Genomic DNA, 23486 nt, shown 5'->3' on the forward strand with positions numbered 1-23486 from the left:
TCAGCGCGCGATCCGCCCGGAAACAAGACCCGGAGAGAAAAGGTCCGGGAGGCAGGCTGAGTCGCGAGAACTGCCGGTTCCTAGAGTGGGGCTCGGGGCCGACAGGCTTATGATGGAGAGCAGAGAAGGGGCGAATTCACCAGAGGTGGCAGCAACAGGCCAGCTCGACTCTCCAAGTCTTTCTCCGAACCTCGCTGGGGTGGTTTCACACGACTTACTTTCCAAGATGCACAGGCAAGCACAGGGGTGAAAGGTCACAAAAATGGCGCTGGCCGTTCGTCTTTTACCCCGCTTGCTACTTTCTCGGCCTCTACCGGGCTGCGCTGCCCGGCTCCGGACTCTTGGTTCAGCCGAGGTGAAGCGCCCATTGTCTGGACTTTGCTGCTTCTGCCGCCGCCGCCTCGGCTCGGGAGCAGCCCCATTTCCTCGAGTCTCTTGGGCCTCCGCGGCCTTGGCCCTGTCTGCTCGGTATCCTCAGCGTCCCTTGCTCGGCCCCCTGGAAGTCGCCTCAACCCTCCCCACTTTCCCTTCTTGCCCCCGGCGAACCTACAGCACCGAGGAGCAACCCCAGCAGCGTCAGAAAACCAAAATGATCATTCTGGGGTTCTCCAACCCCATCAACTGGGTTCGGACTCGAATTTACTCCTTCCTTATCTGGGCCTATTTCGACCAAGAGTTCAGCATTACAGAGTTCTCAGAAGGAGCGAAGCAGGTTGGTTTATTTCTCTAGGAGTAACCTATCCACCTCTCATGAATTCAGCAGTTGAGATACGCAAACGTGTTTAGCGATGAGGTTTCAACTGGGTCTCAAATGATCAAATGTGGGTAGTGACTCAAATACAGAGCCCTCCGGCCACTTGCTGTAAATTAAGCTGCTGCTTCTGTTTGCACGGTCTCCGAGGGATAGGGGATTGATGGAGACACCAATTTGAAGTCCCTTAATTACTTTTTCTGCCCTCTGCAGGTTTTGAATCAGATAGAAATGGATTCAAAGCCTATTTTTGTCACTTAAAAGCTCCATGGCTTTATTTCTTCTGAAATGTGATTTTTCTGCAGAATGAAAAATACGATACTGATTATATGCTGGCATTGATATATTTACTTCTAGTTTTTTTCAGTTTATTTATATAAACAGCCATTTATACTTATTTATGTGATCTGTCAGTTATAAATTGAATGTTTTCAACTTTATATAATCAGTGTCAATATTAACTCGTGCTTTTTGCTTCCCTGAGTCAATTCTTGACTAATCTGTGTTTTTACAAAAAAATTTAAAAGCAAAGAGCAAGCATAGTTAATAGCATTATAAGGGATAAACCTCAGTTCCTGTCAGTTCTCAAAATCTTTTGTTTGTGCAGAGGTAAATGACCATGATGCTACTGTCCTTCAGGATTCCTGCAGATGACTTGTGAGCTTGTCTACCTCCTGCTCATTTATGTGTCAATAAGGAATGGAAGTCATCCCCCCATAGACAGAACAGGAATCAAGCCTAACTCCCTACTTCCTTTGACCACAAAGTAGCATGGAACACTTTTTAGTCACTCTTTGATCCTAAAGGTCCTCCAGCTGTGAGCTGTTTTAGCCCCCATCCTTGCTATTAAGTAGTATTGTACCCATTCATCAGCCAGTCTGTATGCAGTCTTGCCTCATCTAAGTCAATTTTTGTGCATTTAGCCATTCTGATTTCCAAAAACAATGTTAGGTCATCCATGGCAAATATTTAGAGATTCCATTAAACCAGTGGTTGCTTAACATAACCTTTCAGATCAAACAAACCAGTTTTTAACACCTACAGTTTAAAAGGACATGGCTGAAAAGTCTTCCTACCTAGATCTCATAAGGCAACTCTTCCTTCTTTTGCATAGATGTAATTCTAGGGCTTGGGAATAATCTGGTGCATAAACATTGGCTAGATTCTCTACTCTCATGAGCTCAACTTGCCCTTTAACCTCCCAACTATAGAATATTATCTTGGATGTGAATATCAAGCTGTCAGTTAGATCATGTTCATTAACATTTTTCTTTTTCAGTCATGGAACATGAAAGACACATTCATGCTTTTTATTCTAGTCTAATTACCTTTTACAGATGATAAAAATCAAGTCTAAAAAGGTCAAATGATAAACTCAAGAATGCATAGCTAGCAATTGCTCAGGTACATTGTTCTGTGACCCATTCTACAAGCATTCTTGGTTCTCCAGAGTTACTAGAAATTGACATGGTTGAGTATAACCGAGGCAAGCTTTTTAAAAACATTTTATAATTTAAAGTTTTTTTCTCAAAGTATAATTATAATACTGTTACAGATATACAATGTAGTGATTCACAAGTTTTAAAGATTACACTCCATTTATAGTTAAAAGTATTGGCTATATTCCCTGTGTTATACAGTATAGCCTGTAGCTTATTTTAAACCAATCTAACTACCACACAATTGCACTCATCTCACATACTAGTAAAGTAATGCTCAAAATTCTCCAAGCCGGGCTTCAGCAATACATGAACTGTGAACTTCCTGATGTTCAAGCTGGTTTTAGAAAAGGCAGAGGAACCAGAGATCAAATTGCCAACCTCCGCTGGATCATTGAAAAAGCAAGAGAGTTCCAGAAAAACATCTATTTCTGCTTTGTTGACTATGCCAAAGCCTTTGACTCTGTGGATCACAATAAACTGGAAAATTCTGAGAGAGATGGGAATACCAGACCACCTGACCTGCCTCTTGAGAAATCTATATGCAGGTCAGGAAGCAACAGAACTGGACATGGAACAACAGACTGGTTCCAAATAGGAAAAGGAGTATGTCAAGGCTGTATATTGTCACCCTGCTTATTTAACTTCTATGCAGAGTACATCATGAAGAATACTGGACTGGAAGAAACACAAGCTGGAATCAAGATTGTCAGGAGAAATATCAATAACCTCAGATATGCAAATGACACCATCCTTATGGCAGAAAGTGAAGAGGAACTAAAAAGCCTCTTGATGAAAGTGAAAGTGGAGAGCGAAAAAGTTGGCTTAAAGCTCAACATTCAGAAAATGAAGATCATGGCCTCTGGTCCCATCACTTCATGGGAAATAGATGGGGAAACAGTGGAAACAGTGTCAGACTCTATTTTTTTGGGCTCCAAAATCACTGCAGATGGTGATTCAGCCATGAAATTAAAGGACGCTTACTCCTTGGAAGAAAAGTTATGACCAACCTAGATAGCATATTGAAAAGCAGAGACATTACTTTGCTAACTAAGGTCTGTCTAGTCAAGGCTATGGTTTTTCCAGTGGTCGTGTATGGATGTGAGAGTTGGACTGTGAAGAAGGCTAAGTGCTGAAGAATTGATGCTTTTGAACTGTGGTGTTGGAGAAGACTCTTGAGAGTCCCTTGGACTGCAGGGAGATCCAACCAGTCCATTCTAAAGATCAGTCCTGGGTGTTCTTTGGAAGGAATGATGCTAAAGCTGAAACTTCAGTACTTTGGCCACCTCATGCAAAGATTTGACTCATTGGAAAAGACTCTGATGCTGGGAGGGATTGGGGGCAGGAGGAGAAGGGGATGACAGAGGATGAGATGGCTGGATGGTATCACTGACTTGATGGACGTGAGTCTGAGTGAACTCCGGGAGTTGGTGATGGACAGGGAGGCCTGGCGTGCTGTGATTCATGGGGTCGCAGAGAGTCAGACACGACTGAGCGACTGAACTGAACTGAACTGAGGCAAGCTTTTATTCATCATGAGAGCCAGAGGAATAGGTGGTCCAATGATAGACAGTCCTTAAACAGCTTTATTAGCCCCACAAACTTTACTTCCATTGATAAGTACATATGATACTATCCCTGTTACTGCCATCAAACCACATTAACCACTTACTGTTTGTTTTCTAATATCTTTATATATTTTGGCCTTTTCTATGAAAGAGAAAGCTATTTCCCACAAGCCTGTTGATGTTGCGTGTATGCGTGCTAAGTCACTTCAGTCGTGTGTGACTTTTGTGACCCTATGAACTGTAACTCTCCAGGCTTCTCTGTCCATGGGGATTCTACAGGCAAGATTACTGGAGTGGGTTGCCATGCCCTACTCCAGGAATCTTCCCAACCCAGGGATCAAACCCGTACCTCTTGTGGCTCCTGCATTACAGGTGGATTCTTTACCACTAAGCCAGCAGGGAAGCCCCTTGTTAGGTTAAGAAATCTTATATCCTATATCTTTATCTTTATATCTTAATCTTATATCTTTATCAGGGCAGCCTCCTAATGGGACATTATTACCTTCCAGGATAATTTGCTAAGGTTTGATCATTGGCCACAGAAACTAGAGTATCATGGCTGGATTTCAACATGATTGTGATGTCTGTTCAGTTCAGTGTCCAACTCTTTGTGACCCCGTGAATCACAACATACCAGGCCTCCCTGTCCATCACCAACTCCCAGAGTTCACTCAAACTCATGTCCATCAATTCAGTGATGCCATCCAGCCATCTCATACTCTGTCGTCCCCTTCTCCTCCTGTCCTCAATCCCTCCTAGCATCAGGGTCTTTTCCAATGATCAACTCTTTGCATGAGGTGACCAAAGTATTGGAGTTTCAGCTTCAGCATCAGTCCTTCCAATGAACACCTAGGACTTAGGTCCTTTAGGATGGACTGGTTAGATCTCCTTGCAGTCCAAGGGACTCTCAAGAGACTTCTCCAACACCGCAGTTCACAAGCATCAATTCTTTGGTGCTCAGCTTTCTTTATAGTCCAACTCTCACATCCATACATGACTAGTGGAAACACCATAGCTTTGACTAGATGGACCTTTGTTGACAAAGGAATGTCTCTGCTTTTTAATGTGCTGTCTAGGTTGATCATAACTTTATTTCCAAGGAGCAAGCCTTTTAATTTCATGGCTGCAGTCACCATCCTCAGTGATTTTGGAGCCCCCCCCAAAGTAAAGTCTCACTGTTTTCATTGTTTCCCCATCTATTTGCCATGAAGTGATGGGACCAGTTGCCATGATCTTAGTTTGCTGAATGTTGAATTTTAACTTTTTCACTCTCCTCCTTCACTTTCATTGAGAGGCTGTTTAGTTCTTCTTCACTTTCTGCTATAAGGGTAGTGTCATCTGCATATCTGAGGCTATTGAAATTTCTCTGGGCAGTCTTAACTCCAGCTTGTGCTTCATCCGGCCCAGCATTTCGCATGATGTACTCTGCATGTAAGTTGAATAAGCAGGGTGACAGTATACAGCCTTGATGTGTTGCTTTTCCTATTTGGAAACAGTCTGTTTTTCCATGTCCAGTTGTAACTGTTTATTCCTGACCATTGTTGTTAGGGCTGCCATAACCAAATACCTCATTCTGGGTTGCTTAAACCATAAAACTATTTTCTTGCATTTCTGGAAGCTGAAAGTCCAAGAACAAGGTGTTGGCAAGTTTGGCTGCTTCTTTGGCTTCTGTCCTTTGCTTGTAGATGATCATTTTCTTTCTGTGTCCGTGCATGTTTTTTTTTTTCCCCTCTGTGCTCTTGTGGCCCTGTTATCTCCGTGTGTGTCCATATTTCCTCTTGTAAGCGCACCAGTCAAATTGGACTAGGGCCCACCCTCATTTGACATTATCACCTGTTTAAAAGCCCTGTCTCCAAATATAGTTACCTTCTGAGGTACTGGGAGTTAGGGCTTCAGTGTATGAATTTGGAAAACCCAATCCAGCCCGTAACAGTTATGAGAGTTGTCTGTCTGACACACCTTTGCATCCTCTTTCTCTTGCTAGTTCTTCAAATTTCTTCTTAGATGGTTCTTCCTTTAGGAAGCCCCCTTATTGTCCGCCCAGATAGTGTAAGTTCTCACCTGTATTCTCCCAAAATCATCTTGTTCTTATTCCTATCATAATCCTTGGATTTGTCCATTTTTTCGGCTCTCTCCTCAGGTAGACAGGAAGCTCCTTGAAAACAGGTAGAGTCTTAATGCACAGCTCCATTCCTCATTGCTAGTAGTGTGGAGGATTGCAGTTGACTATCTCCCACTTTAAAGTGGGATCTTGTACTTCAAAGTTGAGGTCTACTCCATTAGATTGTGCGAACTCATCATCTTTTCTCCCACTTTACCAATGCCATATCTGTCTTAGACCTGTCTGAAGAGTTAGCTCAAACTGTAAAGAATCTGCCCACAATGCGGGAGACCCACATTCAGTCCCTGAGTCAGGATGATCCCCTGGAGAAGGGAATGGCAGTCCACTCCTGTATTCTTGCCTGGAGAATTCTACGGACAGAGGAGCCTGGCCGTCTACAGTCCATGAAATCACAAAGAGTTGGATAGGACTGAGCGGCTAACACTTTCACTTTCACTATTCTACCTCATTGAGGTTCAACTGCAGCCCAGATCTCCAGAGTCCCAGTACTTAGATTGTACTGCTTAGTACTTAGGTACAGACTTAGGTTGTGCTGCTATGTATTCAGGATTCAGAGGAGGATCAAATGACAAGTCAGGATGGCTGATTACTTCATCATTATTTTAAAAGGGACTATATAGAAGATTTCTTTATTGAGAACCTAGTATGTACACCACACACTATCTTTTCTCAGGTCCTTGGAGTGGATACATCATTAGCAGTCTGCCCACTTACTACTGTGTGTGTGGAAAGGCAATATAAGAAAAGTCAACCAACTTTGAAGGAGTCATGCCTAACCATCAATATCCTAGTGTTGACAATGTTTATTGCCTTTATCATAAAATAGTCTTTGTTTTACTTAGCCATTGAAGTATGAGGATTGTACATTGTATGGTATTTCGCATGGTATCTTAAAATAATAATCACCACCCTTCCCTTTCCCCCACTTTTCTTTTTAAGGCTTTTGCTCATGTGTCCAAATTGCTGTCACAGTGTAAGTTTGATCTATTGGAAGAACTTGTGGCCAAAGAGGTAAAGTATACTTTAATTTTCCTTATAAAAAATCAATATTAACGTGTATTATTTTCTTTCATTAGAATGATATGCATTGTTCTTATTTATGCTTTAGAATAACATGTACCATCACCCAAAGTACAGTCCCTCTATCTTGCCTTTGGAGTACTCGGGGTCTTAAAAAGCATAGAATGACTTGCTACTTAAGGCATAAGTGAATATGATATCTTTTAATTCTTACATAGAATGTTCTATTAGGAGTTATCTAACTAAAGAATCAGATGCCTCTCAGCCTTGCTTTTGAAAGTGAATACGTACAGCTGTAAATTTAAAAATAGTTTTACAAAATACATTCCATGAAGAATTCACTCTGCTTTTTGAAAAGCTTTTGACAATACGAGTGAACTCTGGTTTGCTTTTTCCATACTTAGACTCTACGTGTATTGAAAGAAAAGGTTACTTCACTACCTGACAACCATAAACATGCGCTTGCTGCTGACATAGATGAAATTGTATACACATCAACAGGAGACATCTCCATTTACTATGATGAGAAAGGTAAGCCTGGAGCACAGTCAATTTTAAGTCGCCCACGGTTGTCCAGATGAGCTAAACTAGTGAAAGATCATGGAATAGTGGCATTTTGTTGGTACAAGTGGATATTTATAGAACTACAGAGAAAATAATTTATTCATTCTTTAAAGACCTTGCTCTGGAAGACTTGGGGTATGGTAATAGTTTTGAATGCCTTTCTATCTAGAAGTTTGGGATGGTCATGAACACATTGCTGTTTTTAAAATGGGATAACCAACAATGTCCTACTGTATAGCACCTGGAACTCTACTCAGTGTTATGTGGCAGCCTGGATGGGAGGAGTGTCTGGGGGAGAATGGATACATGTATATGTGTGGGTGAGTCCCTTTGCTGTTCACCTGAAACTGTCACAACATTGTTTGTTAATCAGCTATACCCCGTTACAAAATAAAAAGATTAATTTTAAAAAAAGAACTTTTCCCTAATGCTGTTTAATTCATAGAAGAGAACATTGTCACTTGTTAATGAAAATCGCCCAAGACAAGCTGCTCCTATGTCAAAATGAAAATATTTGTGTTTCAGATTTCCTAACTTAAAGGAAACAATTCAGTATTTTAAGTGTCCAGCTGTATGTTAAGTAGAAGTAAAAAGTAAAAGAAAAAGTAAATACTGTTAGCTAAAGACTGTTTTAAGAGTAACAGTAACTCAGAACTCCCAATTGGATTTATTTGGAGATGATAAAAATAATTGAAAGGAACTTTGGCGTTTATCGTGTTCTTTTCCTTGTCCTGTTTTCGCAATAGCATTCCTGAAAACTCAGTGACTTACTTATTCCTTCTACAAATATACACATATGTATTATATGCTAGGCATATAGGAAATCTAGCCTTTGCTCTCACAGTTGCCAACGCAGTTCTGCTTGAGAACTCTTTAATAGTGAAAATATTTTCACATACCTGTTAATTTGAAACATTCAGAAAGGTACTTTTAGTGATAAACATTTTCTTCTCCCTAGTATTTCAAATTGCATCTTGGCATCATGGTCACTGCCTGGTTTTTGCACAGGACACTCAATCACTGGGCATATAAAGTGAATTAGAGTAGAATAGAAGTGTTTTTCTTTCTGGCAGTTGGGGTTAAGTTAGCACCAAAAAAATGTGTTTATCCCTCTACTGTTTTTTGTCTTGACAGTAGATACCTGTTATCATAATTTTAGAAAATCCCACAAATGGAAAAGAATCCACATAGTACGCTTGGGAAATAAGTACCTGCTCAGTAAAGAGTAGCTCTTATAATGGGTTACAGAGAGGGAGGCAAATACGTCGTAAACCCCAAGAGAATTTTCTAAAAATAAAAGGTGTCAACACAGGTACCTTAAGTTAGAATGAGCACAAAATTTGATCTGTAATGGCTATAATTACTACCAATTGCTAATTTCATTTTGGATATAAGGATGATAGATTATTGTGATTTGTATCTGTATGTGTGTATGTTTTTTCTCTAAGGAAGGAAGTTTGTTAACATCCTGATGTGCTTTTGGTATCTAACCAGTGCCAACATCCCCAGTGAAGCCATAAGTGGAGCCCGTGTGTTCCAGGTTAAGTTGGGGGATCAGAATGTGGAAACTAAACAACTTCTTAGTGCAAGCTATGAGTAAGTCTAATCACATTTTATTGTTTCCTTTCTTTAGGAAATGGAAGGTAGTATGCAGATATGAAAACTAAAGGGAGCTTTAGGAAGAAAAAATTGAAATTTGACAAGTATCTGTGAAGAGAGATAGTTATAAAGACACACTGGCCACGAAACAGGAGTGTTCAGAAATTAGGAAGCGGTAATATTCCTGAACTTAATTGAACAGTGTTTCAGCTGTCTATTGCTACATTACAAACCATTCCAAAACTCGGTGACAACAAACAGCCATTCATTTTGCCTACTCTTCTACTGCTCTGGAATTTTGGAAAGGCTCAGCTGTGGGGTTTTCTCTGCTTTACCTGCCATCAACTGGGATGGCAGGAGCCAGGGATTCATTTCCACAACGGGCTTCCTCACTCACAGGGCAGCACCAGGATGCTCCTTGGCTTCTCCATATAATGTCTCATTCTCCAAGGCCTCTCTTTGTAGCTTGGGCTTGTGGAGGTGTTAAGATAGTCACGTGTTTTACATGGTGGTTGGCTTCCAAAAGACAGAAGATGCTAGACATAGCCCTCTAGTAAAGGGCTATGTCCAGGATTGGAAGCATCACTTCTGCATGGTTTCTGGTCCAAACAGTCACAGGATCTGCACAGTGAAGGACATGGAGATACTCCACCTCTTCATGGGGCAGCAGCAAGGTCACATTGCAGAAGAGCATGTGAAATGTGGTTATGACCGTCTTTGGAGAATAAAATATGCTGTAATTGGCACATGGACCATCCACTCACTAGATAATTATTGACCATCTCCTCTTTACCAGGTACTCTGGTGGGAGTTTAGACACAGAAGGGTTCCTGCCCTTAAGGAGGTACTGTCTAATGGGAGGTTAGCAACCTATTTAAATGAGACACTGTAGTGTATTATTGTGTGAATAAAATTCGGAACAGTGAACAGTTCAAGAGAGTTAGTGGAGATATACTTTAATATCTGTTTAAAAGAATACTTTTATGTCATCAAAGTTATACAGATTGGCTTTAAAACAATGAACAAAACCCCCAAATGACCTAAGAAAGAAAATGTATCCTGTTTCACTAAGGTAAAGAGAATTATATCTTCATTTTTTCACTTCTTGAAGGAAATGTGCTTTTTTTTTTTTTTCATTTCTTTTTTCCTGTGTGGAATTTTGCTTTATTTCTAATTGCCCAAAATATTCTATATATTTAAATACTTATTTAATTTAAATCTACTGAATTGCCTCTTTTTAAAGACATCATTTAGAACACTATAATCAACACTAACCTCTGGTTGTTCTGATAGTCCCTACTAAGATCACAGGCAGATCATAAAGACTGCTGTTTTCAAGAATGAACTTAGTGCCAGCTGTGAGTAAATCTAATCACATAACCAACTTCCATGGAAGTGCTGTTTTATCACCGTAGTCCAGTTTTTTTCTCCTCATATTAGGCGTATATTATAGCTAGTACTTAGCAGAATAACACGTTTCTCTCACGGACTGGCAGATATTGGAGTGTATATAGATCTGTCTATTAAAAATACTCAGTTGAGAATGCACTTCTAATTTTGGGGGGGATATTTTTTGTGATCAAATTGGTAGATTAAACTTTTGATTTTTATTTACCATTATCTGTTAGCTTTTTGCTAAAAACTGCCTCAACTATATACTTGCAAATTACATAGTGATCCAGGAAGTTTTTGAACTAATACAGGATACACATTGTTTATAATGTTTCCTTAGATTTCAGAGAGAGTTTACACAAGGAGTAAAGCCTGACTGGACCATTGCACGGATTGAACACCCAAAGTTATTAGAATAATTGTTCTTGGAAAAATCAGCTTATTGAACTTTTGGCAATTACTGTGAAAGACTAAGGAAGAAAAAATTTTCAGATCAGTTGATCTTCACTTAATCAAGTTTGTGGATTACTTTTGTATTATTGTAAAATGCTCCTTGTAGTAAATAAGCATGATACAATAAAGCATTTTCCATAGACTGTCATCACTTTCTGTAAAAGTCAAAGTAAAAAAAATTACAACAGCCCATCACTGGTGTCATATTCAGTGTCATTTCTCATGTTACATGTATATGTATATATACACAAACTAATTTTACAGGCAGTAAAGAAAATATTGAAAAAACTACACATTTCTAAATTCATAGTCCTGAAATATTTTATTTGTGGTTAATACACTTATACCAATAATTCAAGTATGTGGAAGATTTATTTTTTAAAAATCACTGCTGCTATTTGATTACCTCTTTGTTCACTAGCTAGGTGAGAAAGAACAGATAGAATTACAGCAGATGGGTCACTGCAGAACTAAAAATCAGTGAACCTTACTAAAGCACAAAGAGAAAAGAGAAATAGAACAGTGCCTTAGTCCCCTATGAAATAACATCAAGTCTTTCTAACATACTTGTATTTGTACTCCTAGAAGATGGGATAAGGGAGACAAAAACAATGTAAACAACAACGTCTGAAAGTTTTCCTAATTATGAAAATTATAAACCCAGAGATCCAAGAAATTCAGCCATCAGGGACACACATGAAGAAAACTAAAGTACATCATAATCAAAGTGTTGAAAACTAGAGAAAACTAGAAAAGCAGCTGGAGAAGAAAAAAACAACCACATTCCATACAGAGAGTGACTGTATTTCTTTCCTTAAACTCTGCAAGTTAGAGGCCTTGGCATGGTATCTTTGAAAGAAAGAAATATACCTGTTGACCTGGAATTCCATATTCAGGAAATATATCCTTCAGAAAAGGTGAGAAAAGACTTTCAGACAAGGAAAAGATGATAGAATTTGTCGCCGGAAGACCTGTTTTAAAAGAAATGTTAGGGGCTAGTGGACAGAATAGATTTGAAAATGGACCCAAGCATATTGCACAATTGATTTTAACAAAGGCGCCATGGTGGTTTAATGAGAAGAGTCTTAACATAGAATGAAAATATATTCAAATAGTAAATAACCTCATCTTTTGCCTTACACGATACATAATTTTAATACAAAATTTGGATTGTGAAATGGATCATAGATTTAACAAAAGCTAATACTCTAGAAATTCTGAAAAGAAACATAAATTACTGTCTTGGGATAGAGAAATATTTTTTAGACAGTGAATTGTGAAAAAAAATTATTAATTGAAATTAATTAAAATTAATACTTCTGCTCTTTGAAAGACAGCAGCAAGGAAATGAAAAATCAAGTCACAGGTTGAGGAAAACTATTTTTAATACATATTATTTGACAGAGGGCCTGTATTTGGAATATATAAATAATGCTTATAGCTCAATAATGGAAAATTAGCTTTATACAGCTATCATGACTCATCAAACTGTGGACTTAAAATGGGTACATTTTATTATATGTAAATTATATATTTTAATGCAAATTATACTTAAAGCTTGCTAAAATATTTAGCAAGAGTAATTTGCAGAAAAATAAACTCAAATGATTAAATTTTTATAAAGTATAAAGCAGCTTATCTATGTTTAATGTTAGGTGAAATAGAAAATAAGATCAATAAGGCACATGATTGGCAGCCTGGATGGGAGAGGAGTTTGTGGGAGAATGGATACATGTGTTTGTATGACTGAGTCCCTTTGCTATTCACCTGAAACAGTCATAACATTATTAATCAGCTATATCCCAATGCAAAATAAAAAAATTTTTAAAGGCACATACTACTAAAAAAGAAAAATGCAACCAGTTACAGTATCACTTGCCAGTTACACTATCTGTTGTAAGATATATCTCCAATGGTTTTAAAAATGTTTGACTTAGAATCAATGAAGTACAGCGTTACTTATTATTTGTGAAAATATATATAAATTGTAAAACTTTTCTAAAATGCAAGAGATTAATAAGGCACTAAATGCATGATAGTGGCAACTGTCTGGGGAGGAAGGGCGTAAAATGTGACTGTAATGTTTCATTTCTTCAAAAAAAATCTTGATACTTAAACTATGGTCTTTGTGTATGTTTTCTCAATAAAAGGAGCCAGGCATTGGGGGCACTTCCAGTTGTATACAGAAGACAAGAGTAGCCTGAAACATTCTTGGGGCAGAATGCAAGGACACTCTCAAAGCTGACTGAAGTAATGCTAAAAGTTATTTATTACCAGTTAACAAACCCAAAATTGAGTCACTTAAAAATAACAGCAGTTACTTTACTCATACACTTGGGCAGGGTTTGGCTTGGTTTGTCTGCTCCATGTAGTGTTGACTGAAGTTAGTTGGGGATATTTAGCTGAAGGCCAACTTGATGCAACATTGCTTTACTTGTGTGTCTGGCTTCCTGGAGATGTTTGGACGGCTGGATGCACTGGGTCACTTTTGGTCTGAGCAATCTTTAAATTTTTCGTTACAAACTATGTTAGATACAGATGAAGTAAATGGGCAGATCTGCTATCCCAGTAAATTCTCCTGTCGGTGTTATTGAATATAGCTGATCTATCCCTATTGTGTTGGGTTGTTTAATCAAAGATTTTGGTCATTTAAGGTTGTACGGTAGGGATTCTAAGGTTTTTGTCTTGATCTTACTAGCTTTTATCCTTACAGATGCTACAATCCAGCTGTTCCCGGTGAGTTCAACGTGTTTTTGGGGGTGGGGAGCGGGGTGGGTGTGATGGAATTCTACATATCACTGATATCAGGACGTATTTGTCTTTCTTTGGTTATTTCACATAGCATAATATTTATTCAGATTGTAGCACATGACAGGATTTCCTTCTCTTTTTAAGGCTGAACAATATTCCATTATATAAATATACTACACACACACACATATATATATATACACCATATCTTCATTCATCTATTAACAGACATTTAATTCGTTTCCATATCTTGATTACTTACTGTGAATAATGCTGCAATGAACATGGAAGTACAGATATCATTTTGAATAAGGATTTCATTTTCATCTTCCTTGGATATATGTATCCAGAGGTGGATTGCTCCATCATATGTTAGTTCTATTTTTAATTTCGTGAGGAACTCTATTTTCCATAATGGCTGTACCAATTTATATTCCCACCAGCAGTACACAAGTGTTCTCTTTTCTTCACATTCTCGCCAGTTTGTTACCTTTTGACTTTCTGGTGATAAACATCCTCACAGGTGTCAGGCTTTTATCTTTGAGTTTACCTGATTAGTGACATAGTGCACTTTTTCTAGTACGTGTTGGCCACTTATGTATCTTTTCTTGAAAAAAAATGTCTGTTCGGATCCTTTGCCCAGTTTTAAATTGAGTTATTTGGGTTTGTTTTGTTTTCAGTGTTGAGCTGTATGGATTCTGTATATTTTGAATATTAAACCCCTGTCAGATGTGTGGTTGACAAATATTTTCTCCCATTCCACAAGTTGCACTTTGGTGATTGTTTCCTTTACTGCACAGAAGGATTTTTGTTGTAGTCCCACTTAATTTTTGCTTTTGTTGCCTTTGCTTTAGTGTCATATCCAAAAAAATCTTTCCCAAGACCAGTGTCAAGGAGATTACCCACTATGGTTTCTCTAGGAGTTTATGATACACAACTATATACTTTTGCCTTAGATTAATCAAATGTTAACATTTTGTCATCTCTTTTTCCTTTTCTCTCTTTTACACACATACATACACAGTTTTTATCTAAACCATTTGAAAGTAAATTTCAGACTTTAAACACTTTACTCCTAAATATTTCAACATGCATTCCCCCCTAAATAAGAACATTAGCAATAATTCCATATATCTAATATTTAAAACAAAATTTAAAATTCTACCAATTGTCTTATATTATCTTTTTGAACTGAGAGTCAAGATTCACACATTGTATTTGGTTATTATGTCTTAAGTCTACTTAAAATTTTTAGGAAATCACCTTTTTTATGACATTTCAATTTTGAGGAGTCTAGGATAGTAAACATATACCATATGCCATATCCTGAATGTGTTTGATTGATTTATTATAGTGTCATTTCTATAACTTGGAATTAGGGCTAAAGACTTAGATTCTTATGTCTGTAAGTGATCATATATATTATAAGTGATTGTACTTCATAATATAACACATATATAATATATATATTGGAAAACAGCAGTGGCCACAGGACTGGAAAAGGTCAGCTTTCATTCCAATCCTAAAGAAAGGCAATGCCAAAGAATGTTCAAAGTACTGCACAGTTGCACTCATCTCACATGCTAGCAAAGTAATGCTCAAAATTCTCCAAGCCAGGCTTCAACAGTACATGAACGGTGAACTTTCCAGATGTTGAATCTGGTTTTAGAAAAGGCAGAGGAACCAGAGATTAAATTGCCAACATCCGTTGGATCATCAAAAAAGCAAGACAGTTCTAGAAAAACATCTGCTTTATTGACTATGCCAAAGCCATTGACTGTGTGGGTCACAATAAACTGTGGTAAATTCTGAAAGAGATGGGAATACCAGACCACCTGACCTGCCTCCTGAGAAACCTGTATGCAGGTCAGGAAGCAACAGTTAGGACTGGACATGGAACAACAGACTGGTTCCAAGTAGGAAAAGGAGTACATCAAGGCTGTATATTGTCACCCTGCTTAACTTATATGCAGAGTACATCATGAGAAACGCTGGGCTGGAAGAAGCCCAAGCTGGAATCAAGATTGCCAGGAGAAATCTCAATAACCTCAGATATGCAGATGACACCATCCTTATAGCAGAAAGTGAAGAACTAAAGAGCCTCTTGATGAAAATGAAAGAGGAGAGTGAAAAAGTTGGCTTAAAATTCAACATTCAGAAAACTAAGATCATGGCATCTGCTCTGATCCTTTCATGGCAAATAGTTGGGAAAACAATGAAAATGGTGAGAGACTTTATTTTGGGGGGCTCCAAAATCACTGCAGATGGTGACAGCAGCCATGAAATTAAAAGACGATTGCTCCTTGGAAGAAAAGCTATGACCAACCTAGATGGCATATTCAAAAGCAGAGACATTACTTTGCCAACAAAGGTCCATCTAGTCAAGGCTATGGTTTTTCCAGTGGTCATGTATGGATGTGAGAGTTGGGCTATAAAGAAAGCTGAGCGCTGAAGAATTGATGCTTTTGAACTGTAATGTTGGAGAAGACTCTTGAGAATCCCTTGGACTGTAAAGAGATCCAACCAGTCAATCCTGAAGGAAATCAGTCCTGAATATTCATTGGAAGGACTGATGCTGAAAGCTGAAACTCCAATACTTCGGCCACTTGATGAGAAGAACTGACTCATTGGAAAAGACCCTGATGCTGGGAGGGATTGGGGGCAGGAGGAGAAGGGGACGACAGAGGATGAGATGGTTGTATGGCATCACTGACTCGATGGACATGAGTTTGAGTAAGCTCTGGGAGTTGGTGATGAACAGGGAAGCCTGCCATGCTGTAGTCCATGGGGTCACAAAGAGTCGGACACGACTGAGTGACTCAAATGGTCTAAATGAACTTTGGGAGAGCTAAATGTGAATTGTTTGTCTTTATTTCTGTCAACCTTATTTAAAAGAACCCCTCAGCATCACTTTCTATGCCCTAACTCAGATTTACTTTAGTTTATAGCACTTATCACATCCAACATTGTGGTAAATATTACTTTGTTGACTTGTTCCATTGTCTGCCCTTCCAACTAAGGCAGTAACTTCTATCTTGTCCACTGCTGTATCCCCGGTGCCCATAATAAATTATGGTGCATAGTAGAGCTCAGTAAATATTATTTACATAATTGAATAACAAATGATCAAGCCTTACTCCCTACTACTGCATTTCCGGGTTCATGTGACAGAAACATTTTCCCTCTTACTTTTGGTTTAATGCCCTAGTAAGCTAGATGTAATTTTTTTTATCATGTGCAGTCCCCACTCAAGGCATATATGGTATTATTGGATATGTGACTTTGCTTTTACAGTCCTATAATGTTATTTCTTCTGAACACCACACGGTGGAGCCAGTTATGTGGGGAATGTAAATGCAGAACTTGCAGTAAGTTTGATAGGGCCTGAAGTCACTGAAAAATAGGATTGCTCGGGTTCAGTTCAGTTCAGTTCAGTCGCTCAGTTGTGTCTGACTCTTTTCAACTCCATGGACCGCAGCATGCCAGGCCTCCCTGTCCATCACCAACTCCCAGAGTCTACCCAAACTCATGTCCATCGAGTTGGTGATGCCATCAACCATCTCATCCTCTGTCGTCCCCTTCTCCTACCTTTAACCTTTCCCAGCATCAGGGGCTTTTCAAATGAGTCAGCTTTTCGCAGTAGATGGCCAAAGTATTGGAGTTTTAGCTTCAACATCAGTCCTTCCAATGAACACCCAGCACTGATCTCTTTTAGGATGGACTGGTTGGATCTCCTTGCAGTCCAGGGGACTCTCAAAAGTCTTCTCCAACAGCACAGTTCAAAAGCATCAATTCTTCGGTGCTCAGCTTTCTTTATAGTCCAACTCTCACATCCATACATGAATACTGGAAAAAACATAGCCTTGACTAGACGGACCTTTCTTGGCAACGTAATGTCTCTGCTTTTCAATATGCTGTCTAGGTTGGTCATAACTTTCCTTCCAAGGAGTAAGCCTCTTTTAATTTCATGGCTGCAGTTACCATCTGCAGTGATTTTGGAACCCCAAAAAATAAAGTCAGCCACTGTTTCCCCATCTATTTGCCATGAAGTGATGGGACCAGATGCCATGATCTTAAGTTTTCTGAATGTTGAGCTTTAAGCCAAATTTCTCACTCTCCTCTTTCACTTTTATCAAGAGGCTCTTTAGTTTTTCTTCACTTTCTGCCATAAGGATGTTATCATCTACATATCTGAGGTTATTGAAATTTCTCCAGGCAATCTTAATTCCAGTCTGTGCTTCATCCAGCCCAGCGTTTCTCATGATGTACTCTGCATGTAAGCTAAATAAGCAGGGTGACAATATACAGCCTTGCTGCTGCTGCTAAGTCACTTCAGTCATGTCTGACTCTGTGCAACCCCACAGACGGCAGCCCACCAGGCTCCGCCATCCCTGGGATTATCCAGGCAAGAACACTGAAGTGGGTTGCCATTTCCTTCTCCAATGCATGAAACTGATAAATGAAAGTGAAGTCACTCAGTCATGTCAGACTCTTTGTGACCCCATGGACTGCAGCCTACCAGGCATCTCCATCCATGGGATTTTCCAGGCAAGACTACTGGAGTGGGTTGCTATTGCCTTCTCCGATACAGCCTTGACATACTCCTTCTCCTATTTGGAATCAGTCTGTTGTTTCATGTCCAGTTCTAACTGTTGCTTCCTGACCTGCATACAGGTTTCTCAAGAGGCAGGTCAGGTGGTCTGGTATTCCCACCTCTTTCAGAATTTTCCACAGTTTATTGTGATCCACACAGTCAAAGGTTTTGGCATAGTCAATAAAGCAGAAATAGATGTTTTTCTGGAACTTTCTTGCTTTTTCAGCAATCCAGCAGATGTTGGCAATTTGATCTCTGGTTCCTCTGCCTTTTCTAAAACCAGCCTGAACCTTTGGAAGTTCACGGTTCACGTACTGCTGAAGCCTAGCTTGGAGAATTTTGAGCATTACTTTACTTGCATGTGAGATGAGTGCAATTGTGCAGTAGTTTGAGCATTCTTTGGCACTGCCTTTCTTTGGGATTGCTTGGTTTTGATGGATTTTTGTAGCTAGATATGTTAAGGCAACTTATCAACAAAAAAGTTTTTTGAACTTGTTAAAAGGGTTAAATGTATGAGTCAACTCAGAGGAACTGTTGCTCATATGTCTTCTCTGATGGCTGGAACCATAGATAATATCATTCAGTTCCTCTGTGATTACTACCATCCTCAGAATCTTTTTCTGGATGGTGTAATGCATTAATCAGAATATAGATTATGCTGCAGAAACAATCTTCAGATCTCAGTGGATTGAAACAAAAAGGGTATATTTCTTGTTCAAACTACATGTGCAACAAGAGACACTTGGGGACACTGCTCAGCGGTTGGCATTACCTGTCCTTGACACAGCTGATGGGCAGCCACTACCTGATACTATGGCAAGTGAAAAATACAACTGTGAAGGGTCTCACATGCCAAACTTGGAAGTGATACAATTCACTGGCCAGAATTCAGACATACTCAACCACAGAGAGCCAGGAAGTACAACTCTATCAAATGGCTGGAAGGAAGAGTGTGAGAAGTATTTGGTGAGAAGCAATAACAATTACCATTGTCTTTGAGGATCTACTCTTGTTTTAGCCCCAGGGAGGGCTACTGTAAAGCCATCAGCACACACTGTTACATCAGAGAGATCAGGAGGCTCAAGAGATAGAGAGACATCCCAGATGTTTTGATGATATAAACTGAGAATCAGTGATACGCTGCTATAGGACCCATAAGGTGAGGTACTCTCTCTGTTACTGTGCACCAATGATTTCAGATGTCTTAGACCAGTTTTAAATGAAAAAAGCCAACAACACCTGAATTCAATTCTCTTCATTTGATGAGATCTGCCAAGGTGAATTAAAATACCCCTTAGATTAAATCAAAATTGGTCAGCTAAGAGTTTATATAATGTCAATCTCATTATATATTGCTTATCGTTTTAAAATGATAATTTTAATTAATGCTTAGATAAAATACAACTTTATGAAAGTATTAATCTTGTTCATTCAGTCTCACAATGTGGGTACATTATGCAAATATTGGTGGGCCATTTAGGATTAATTCTGACTGTATTAAATGAAAACTTTAAAGTCATATAAAAAATAAGTAATATAGAAGCAGCTTTCTCTTACACATAACAGAAGTCCAGAGACAGAATATTTTGGGCTAGTATGCCAACCGCACAAAGTCCTTGGAGATCTAGTCTCTTTCTAGTCACCATGCTTTCCTTAGAGTATGACTCTGTCCTCATAGCACACAATGGCTGGTAGAGCTCCAACCATCATATCCACATTCCAGGTGGCAGAATAGGGGGAAAGAATGAGCAAAGTGTATACATCACCTGTCTTTTAAGATGCTTTCCAAGAGGTTACATAAAACACTGCCACTTCATTTCATTGGCTAGGAGTTAACCATATGGCCATACAGAAATCATATGGCTTCTGGGAAATACAGTCTTTTAGCTGGGTATCATTTATTGCCCTGAATAAAACTAGGGTTCCTAAGATTAAGGAAGAGGAAAAGACAATCAGAAATTTGTCCAAATTGGGTTACTTGAGTCATAAACCAGTGCGGACTCTGGTAATTAGCTGACTGGCTTGCTTTGCCAGCTTCACTGAGAATCAACTTTAAGAGCCCGTGTGCTTTCTAACTGAGGTCTGGTAAAAAATCCTAACAAGGCCAGCAAGTTGTGAAACTAAATGTAACAGAGCACAGAAAAAGACTTTTGAGTCCAGAGCTGTTTAAGGATGCTCCAAACAACAAGTCCAGACCTCGAGGGGCTCAATCCCTGCTATTTACACCAAACACACACATTCCTGCCCTGAGGATCCCGGGTATAGTTTATCCCATCTTCAAAAATAGAAACCTCCTCCTGCCTACTCCTCCCCCTTCCTTTTTATAAACCAATCAGTCTATTAGACATTCTATCAAAATTTACTTCCTTTACTTGCTTAATAAACCACAACTGTGGCTCAGCAATACATGAGAAATCCACCAGAACCAGAAGAAGAATTAGATAATTGACTCCTTTTACAGGCCTTTCCTTAGCCTCTGATATTGTGCGGGCAGGAGAGCTATGGACAAGGCTGGCAAGATGCCTAGACCTTCTCCCTGCCTCCTCTCCTGGCCTAATTGATTCTCAAACTATGCTTTGCAGTATTGCATTCTACTCGGGGCCACTGACAAGCTCCAACGGAGCAGAATGGAACTGTGTCCTGGTCTCCCTCCTCTGAAACTTCCTCTTAAGGCATTGCATCTGAACAAGCCCTGAGCGACAGAGAACAGGAAGACACAACATGGTTTCTCTCAAACCGGAAGTAACCAAATCCAGTAACTGACCTTGTTAACTACTTTGTTGCTAGGGAAGAGACTCCCCGTTATTGCTTCCTAAAAGAAAGAACAACAGTTTCAAAACCTACTTAAAATTTATATCTCATAGCAAATCACATATTTTAGTTATTGTCACATACTTTGAGGCAATATTTTTTCCTAGACAGTAAGCATATCAGAAAGTAGGACTATCCAAAGGAAATAATCTGTGGTCTCTTACTGGAATTCCCTCCCCACCACTGCTCTCTGACTTCCCATTCTTTCTGTCCTCAGTCACATCACGGTTGTCGCTGCCTTGATAACTTTGCAAAACTGTCCCTTTGCCAGCCAGGCTCTTTGCTTAGATCTTCGATGTCTGGTCACTTCCTGTCATTCAAGTCCAGTTTAAATGCCACCGCCTCTAAGAAAACGTTCTCATCCACTTTAAGGAGCTCAACCCCATCACTCTCTGCCACTGTTTTACTTCTATCATAGCATTTATTGTCATCTAATAGTTTCCTGTTTATGTACTTGGTTATTGCCTGGCCCTCCTCCAGCAGCATGGGGGCTTCCAGTTTCCACCTAGCACCTCATCATACCTGGCAAACTATTCTTCACCTCCCTGGTGTTCAGAGTAGGGCAGAGTTTCTCAGCCTTGACAATATTAACATTTGAGGCCACTTGATTTTTTGTTGAGGGACCTGTCCTGTGCATTGTAGGATGTTTAACAATATTGCCGGCCTCTATCCATTAGATGGTCCCTAGTTGTGAGAACTAAAAATGTCTACAGACTTGGCCAAAACTTCCTTGGGGAACAAAATTGCCTTTAATTGAGGAATGATGGTTTAGGCTGATGGCTGTGTTGTTGCTTTAGTATTCAGGAGGCAACATTTTCTCGGAGGAATAATAGCTGTCATTTATTGAATATCTACAGATATCAGGCACTGTTCTATGGGTTTTACATTTGATCTTTACAACAACTCTTGTAATAGGTACTGTTACTATCCTCCTTTCCCAGATAGGGAAAATGAGGCACAGATGATTGATAAAATGGTCTAAGTTCATGCTGCTAGTGTGAAGTCCAGGACTCAAACCTAACACCAGGCTCCAGAACTCTGTGCTAACTGTAGTGGGTACCCTGGGGCGGGACTCTCCTTGCCTCTGGCTGCAGAAACTGGGTGTCAGAGGGGCTACCCATCCCCCCAAACCACATAGCCATTCATTCATTCATTCATTCATTCAAATAATACTAGTAAGTTCATGCAGGATTGCTTTAGGAATTGACAGTAATAGCACACGTGAAAATTCTTATCCTGGTTTCTGGCACATCCTAAGTCCTGCATTCATATCTCCTCTCCTTCCTTTGCCCTTAGCTCCAAGCACTGAAACCAGGCTTTAAATACCCTGGTCAGACAAGCCCCTGGGGAAATCTAGCCTTTAAGCAATCTGCAGTGTTTGTTGTTGACTGGGAGAGGAGAAAGACGCCGCCTTAGAAACAACGGTCCAGCCTGGCATCTCCACTTCTGCTAATGACCAACAGCATAAACCTTCAGCACTTTCCCATTAAGCCAGATGGGACTTTTAAATCTGTACTGATTAATACCCCGGGGCCTGGCTGACAAGTAGCCTTGCGCGCTCCATTTCTTGATGTGAGTCAGTGAATTAATTGACTGACCTATTGTTTTCTTACACGGCCAATTGAGTTTTAGGATGGATGGCAGCTGCGTTTTGGCCAGCAGGGGGCCTCCTTTGCTAAGGTAACAGAATTGGTGCTGGTGCTTGCTGCAGAGCCCCACCACAATTTGGGTACCTTTGAATTCTGTTTGCTCAGAATAGAGGTGCGAAATATGGGGTCCACCAACTCCTAGGAAGAGAATTCTGTGAACTTGGATAAGGAAAAAAAAAAAACTATGTGTATATTTCCCCTTAACCCCAACTGAAAGTTAGCATTTCTTCAATTATGAACGTAGACAATAAACCACTGAAATTTGTCAAACTCTCTATAGTTGCTGCAGAGATCTTGAAATATTGGTTAAATTCCTCCTAATTTCAAAAAATTACAGTAGCTATAAGACCTGTTTCTAGAACTTGTGATTAACACATTGAGAAAAAAGCACATTTCATAAATTGATTGCTTTGTTGGTATTTTAATAACTATCTTTTGATATCATTGTTTGCTTGGTACTTTTTTATTATTTTATTAAAAACATTATTCTGAGAAGTAGCCCATGGACTCAGATCATCAAAGTGTTCATGCTACAAAAAAGCAAACACCTGGCGGACAGTCTATAAGGCTTGTCTCTGGAGGGAAGAAGTTAATCTCCAAGAGAATCTTTAGACTTAATAATTTTTTGGTCCTGACTCACCTCTTGCCCTTCGATCTCTTCCAGTGACATAAACATGTACCACAGTTCTAGCAAAACCATTAGCTACAGTGCTTGGTGGTGGTTTAGTCACTCAGTCGTGTCCAACTTTTGCAACCCCATGGATGGTAGCCCG

General features: G+C 39.5%; 1 protein-coding gene across 2 annotated transcripts; it reads left to right on the plus strand.

Annotated features, from left to right (window-relative positions):
- Positions 1-114: 114 nt before the first annotated feature.
- On the plus strand, positions 115-11084 carry MAIP1 (matrix AAA peptidase interacting protein 1). 2 transcript variants are annotated; one of them, XR_011144674.1, is made up of 5 exons: positions 115-712; positions 6820-6891; positions 7305-7431; positions 8959-9060; positions 10796-11084. XR_011144674.1 is itself a non-coding variant. In XM_068968303.1 (5 exons), the coding sequence occupies exons 1-5, from the start codon at positions 263-265 to the stop codon at positions 10872-10874; spliced, it is 876 nt and encodes a 291-aa protein (XP_068824404.1). In that variant the 5' UTR covers positions 115-262; the 3' UTR covers positions 10875-11084. The 2 variants fall into 2 exon arrangements, 1 of the variants encoding a protein (XP_068824404.1); XM_068968303.1 differs by having other exon boundaries at positions 8913-9060.
- Positions 11085-23486: the final 12402 nt, after the last annotated feature.

This window comes from Capricornis sumatraensis, chromosome 3 (assembly GCF_032405125.1).
Source record: "Capricornis sumatraensis isolate serow.1 chromosome 3, serow.2, whole genome shotgun sequence".
NCBI classification, from domain to species: domain Eukaryota; kingdom Metazoa; phylum Chordata; class Mammalia; order Artiodactyla; family Bovidae; genus Capricornis; species Capricornis sumatraensis.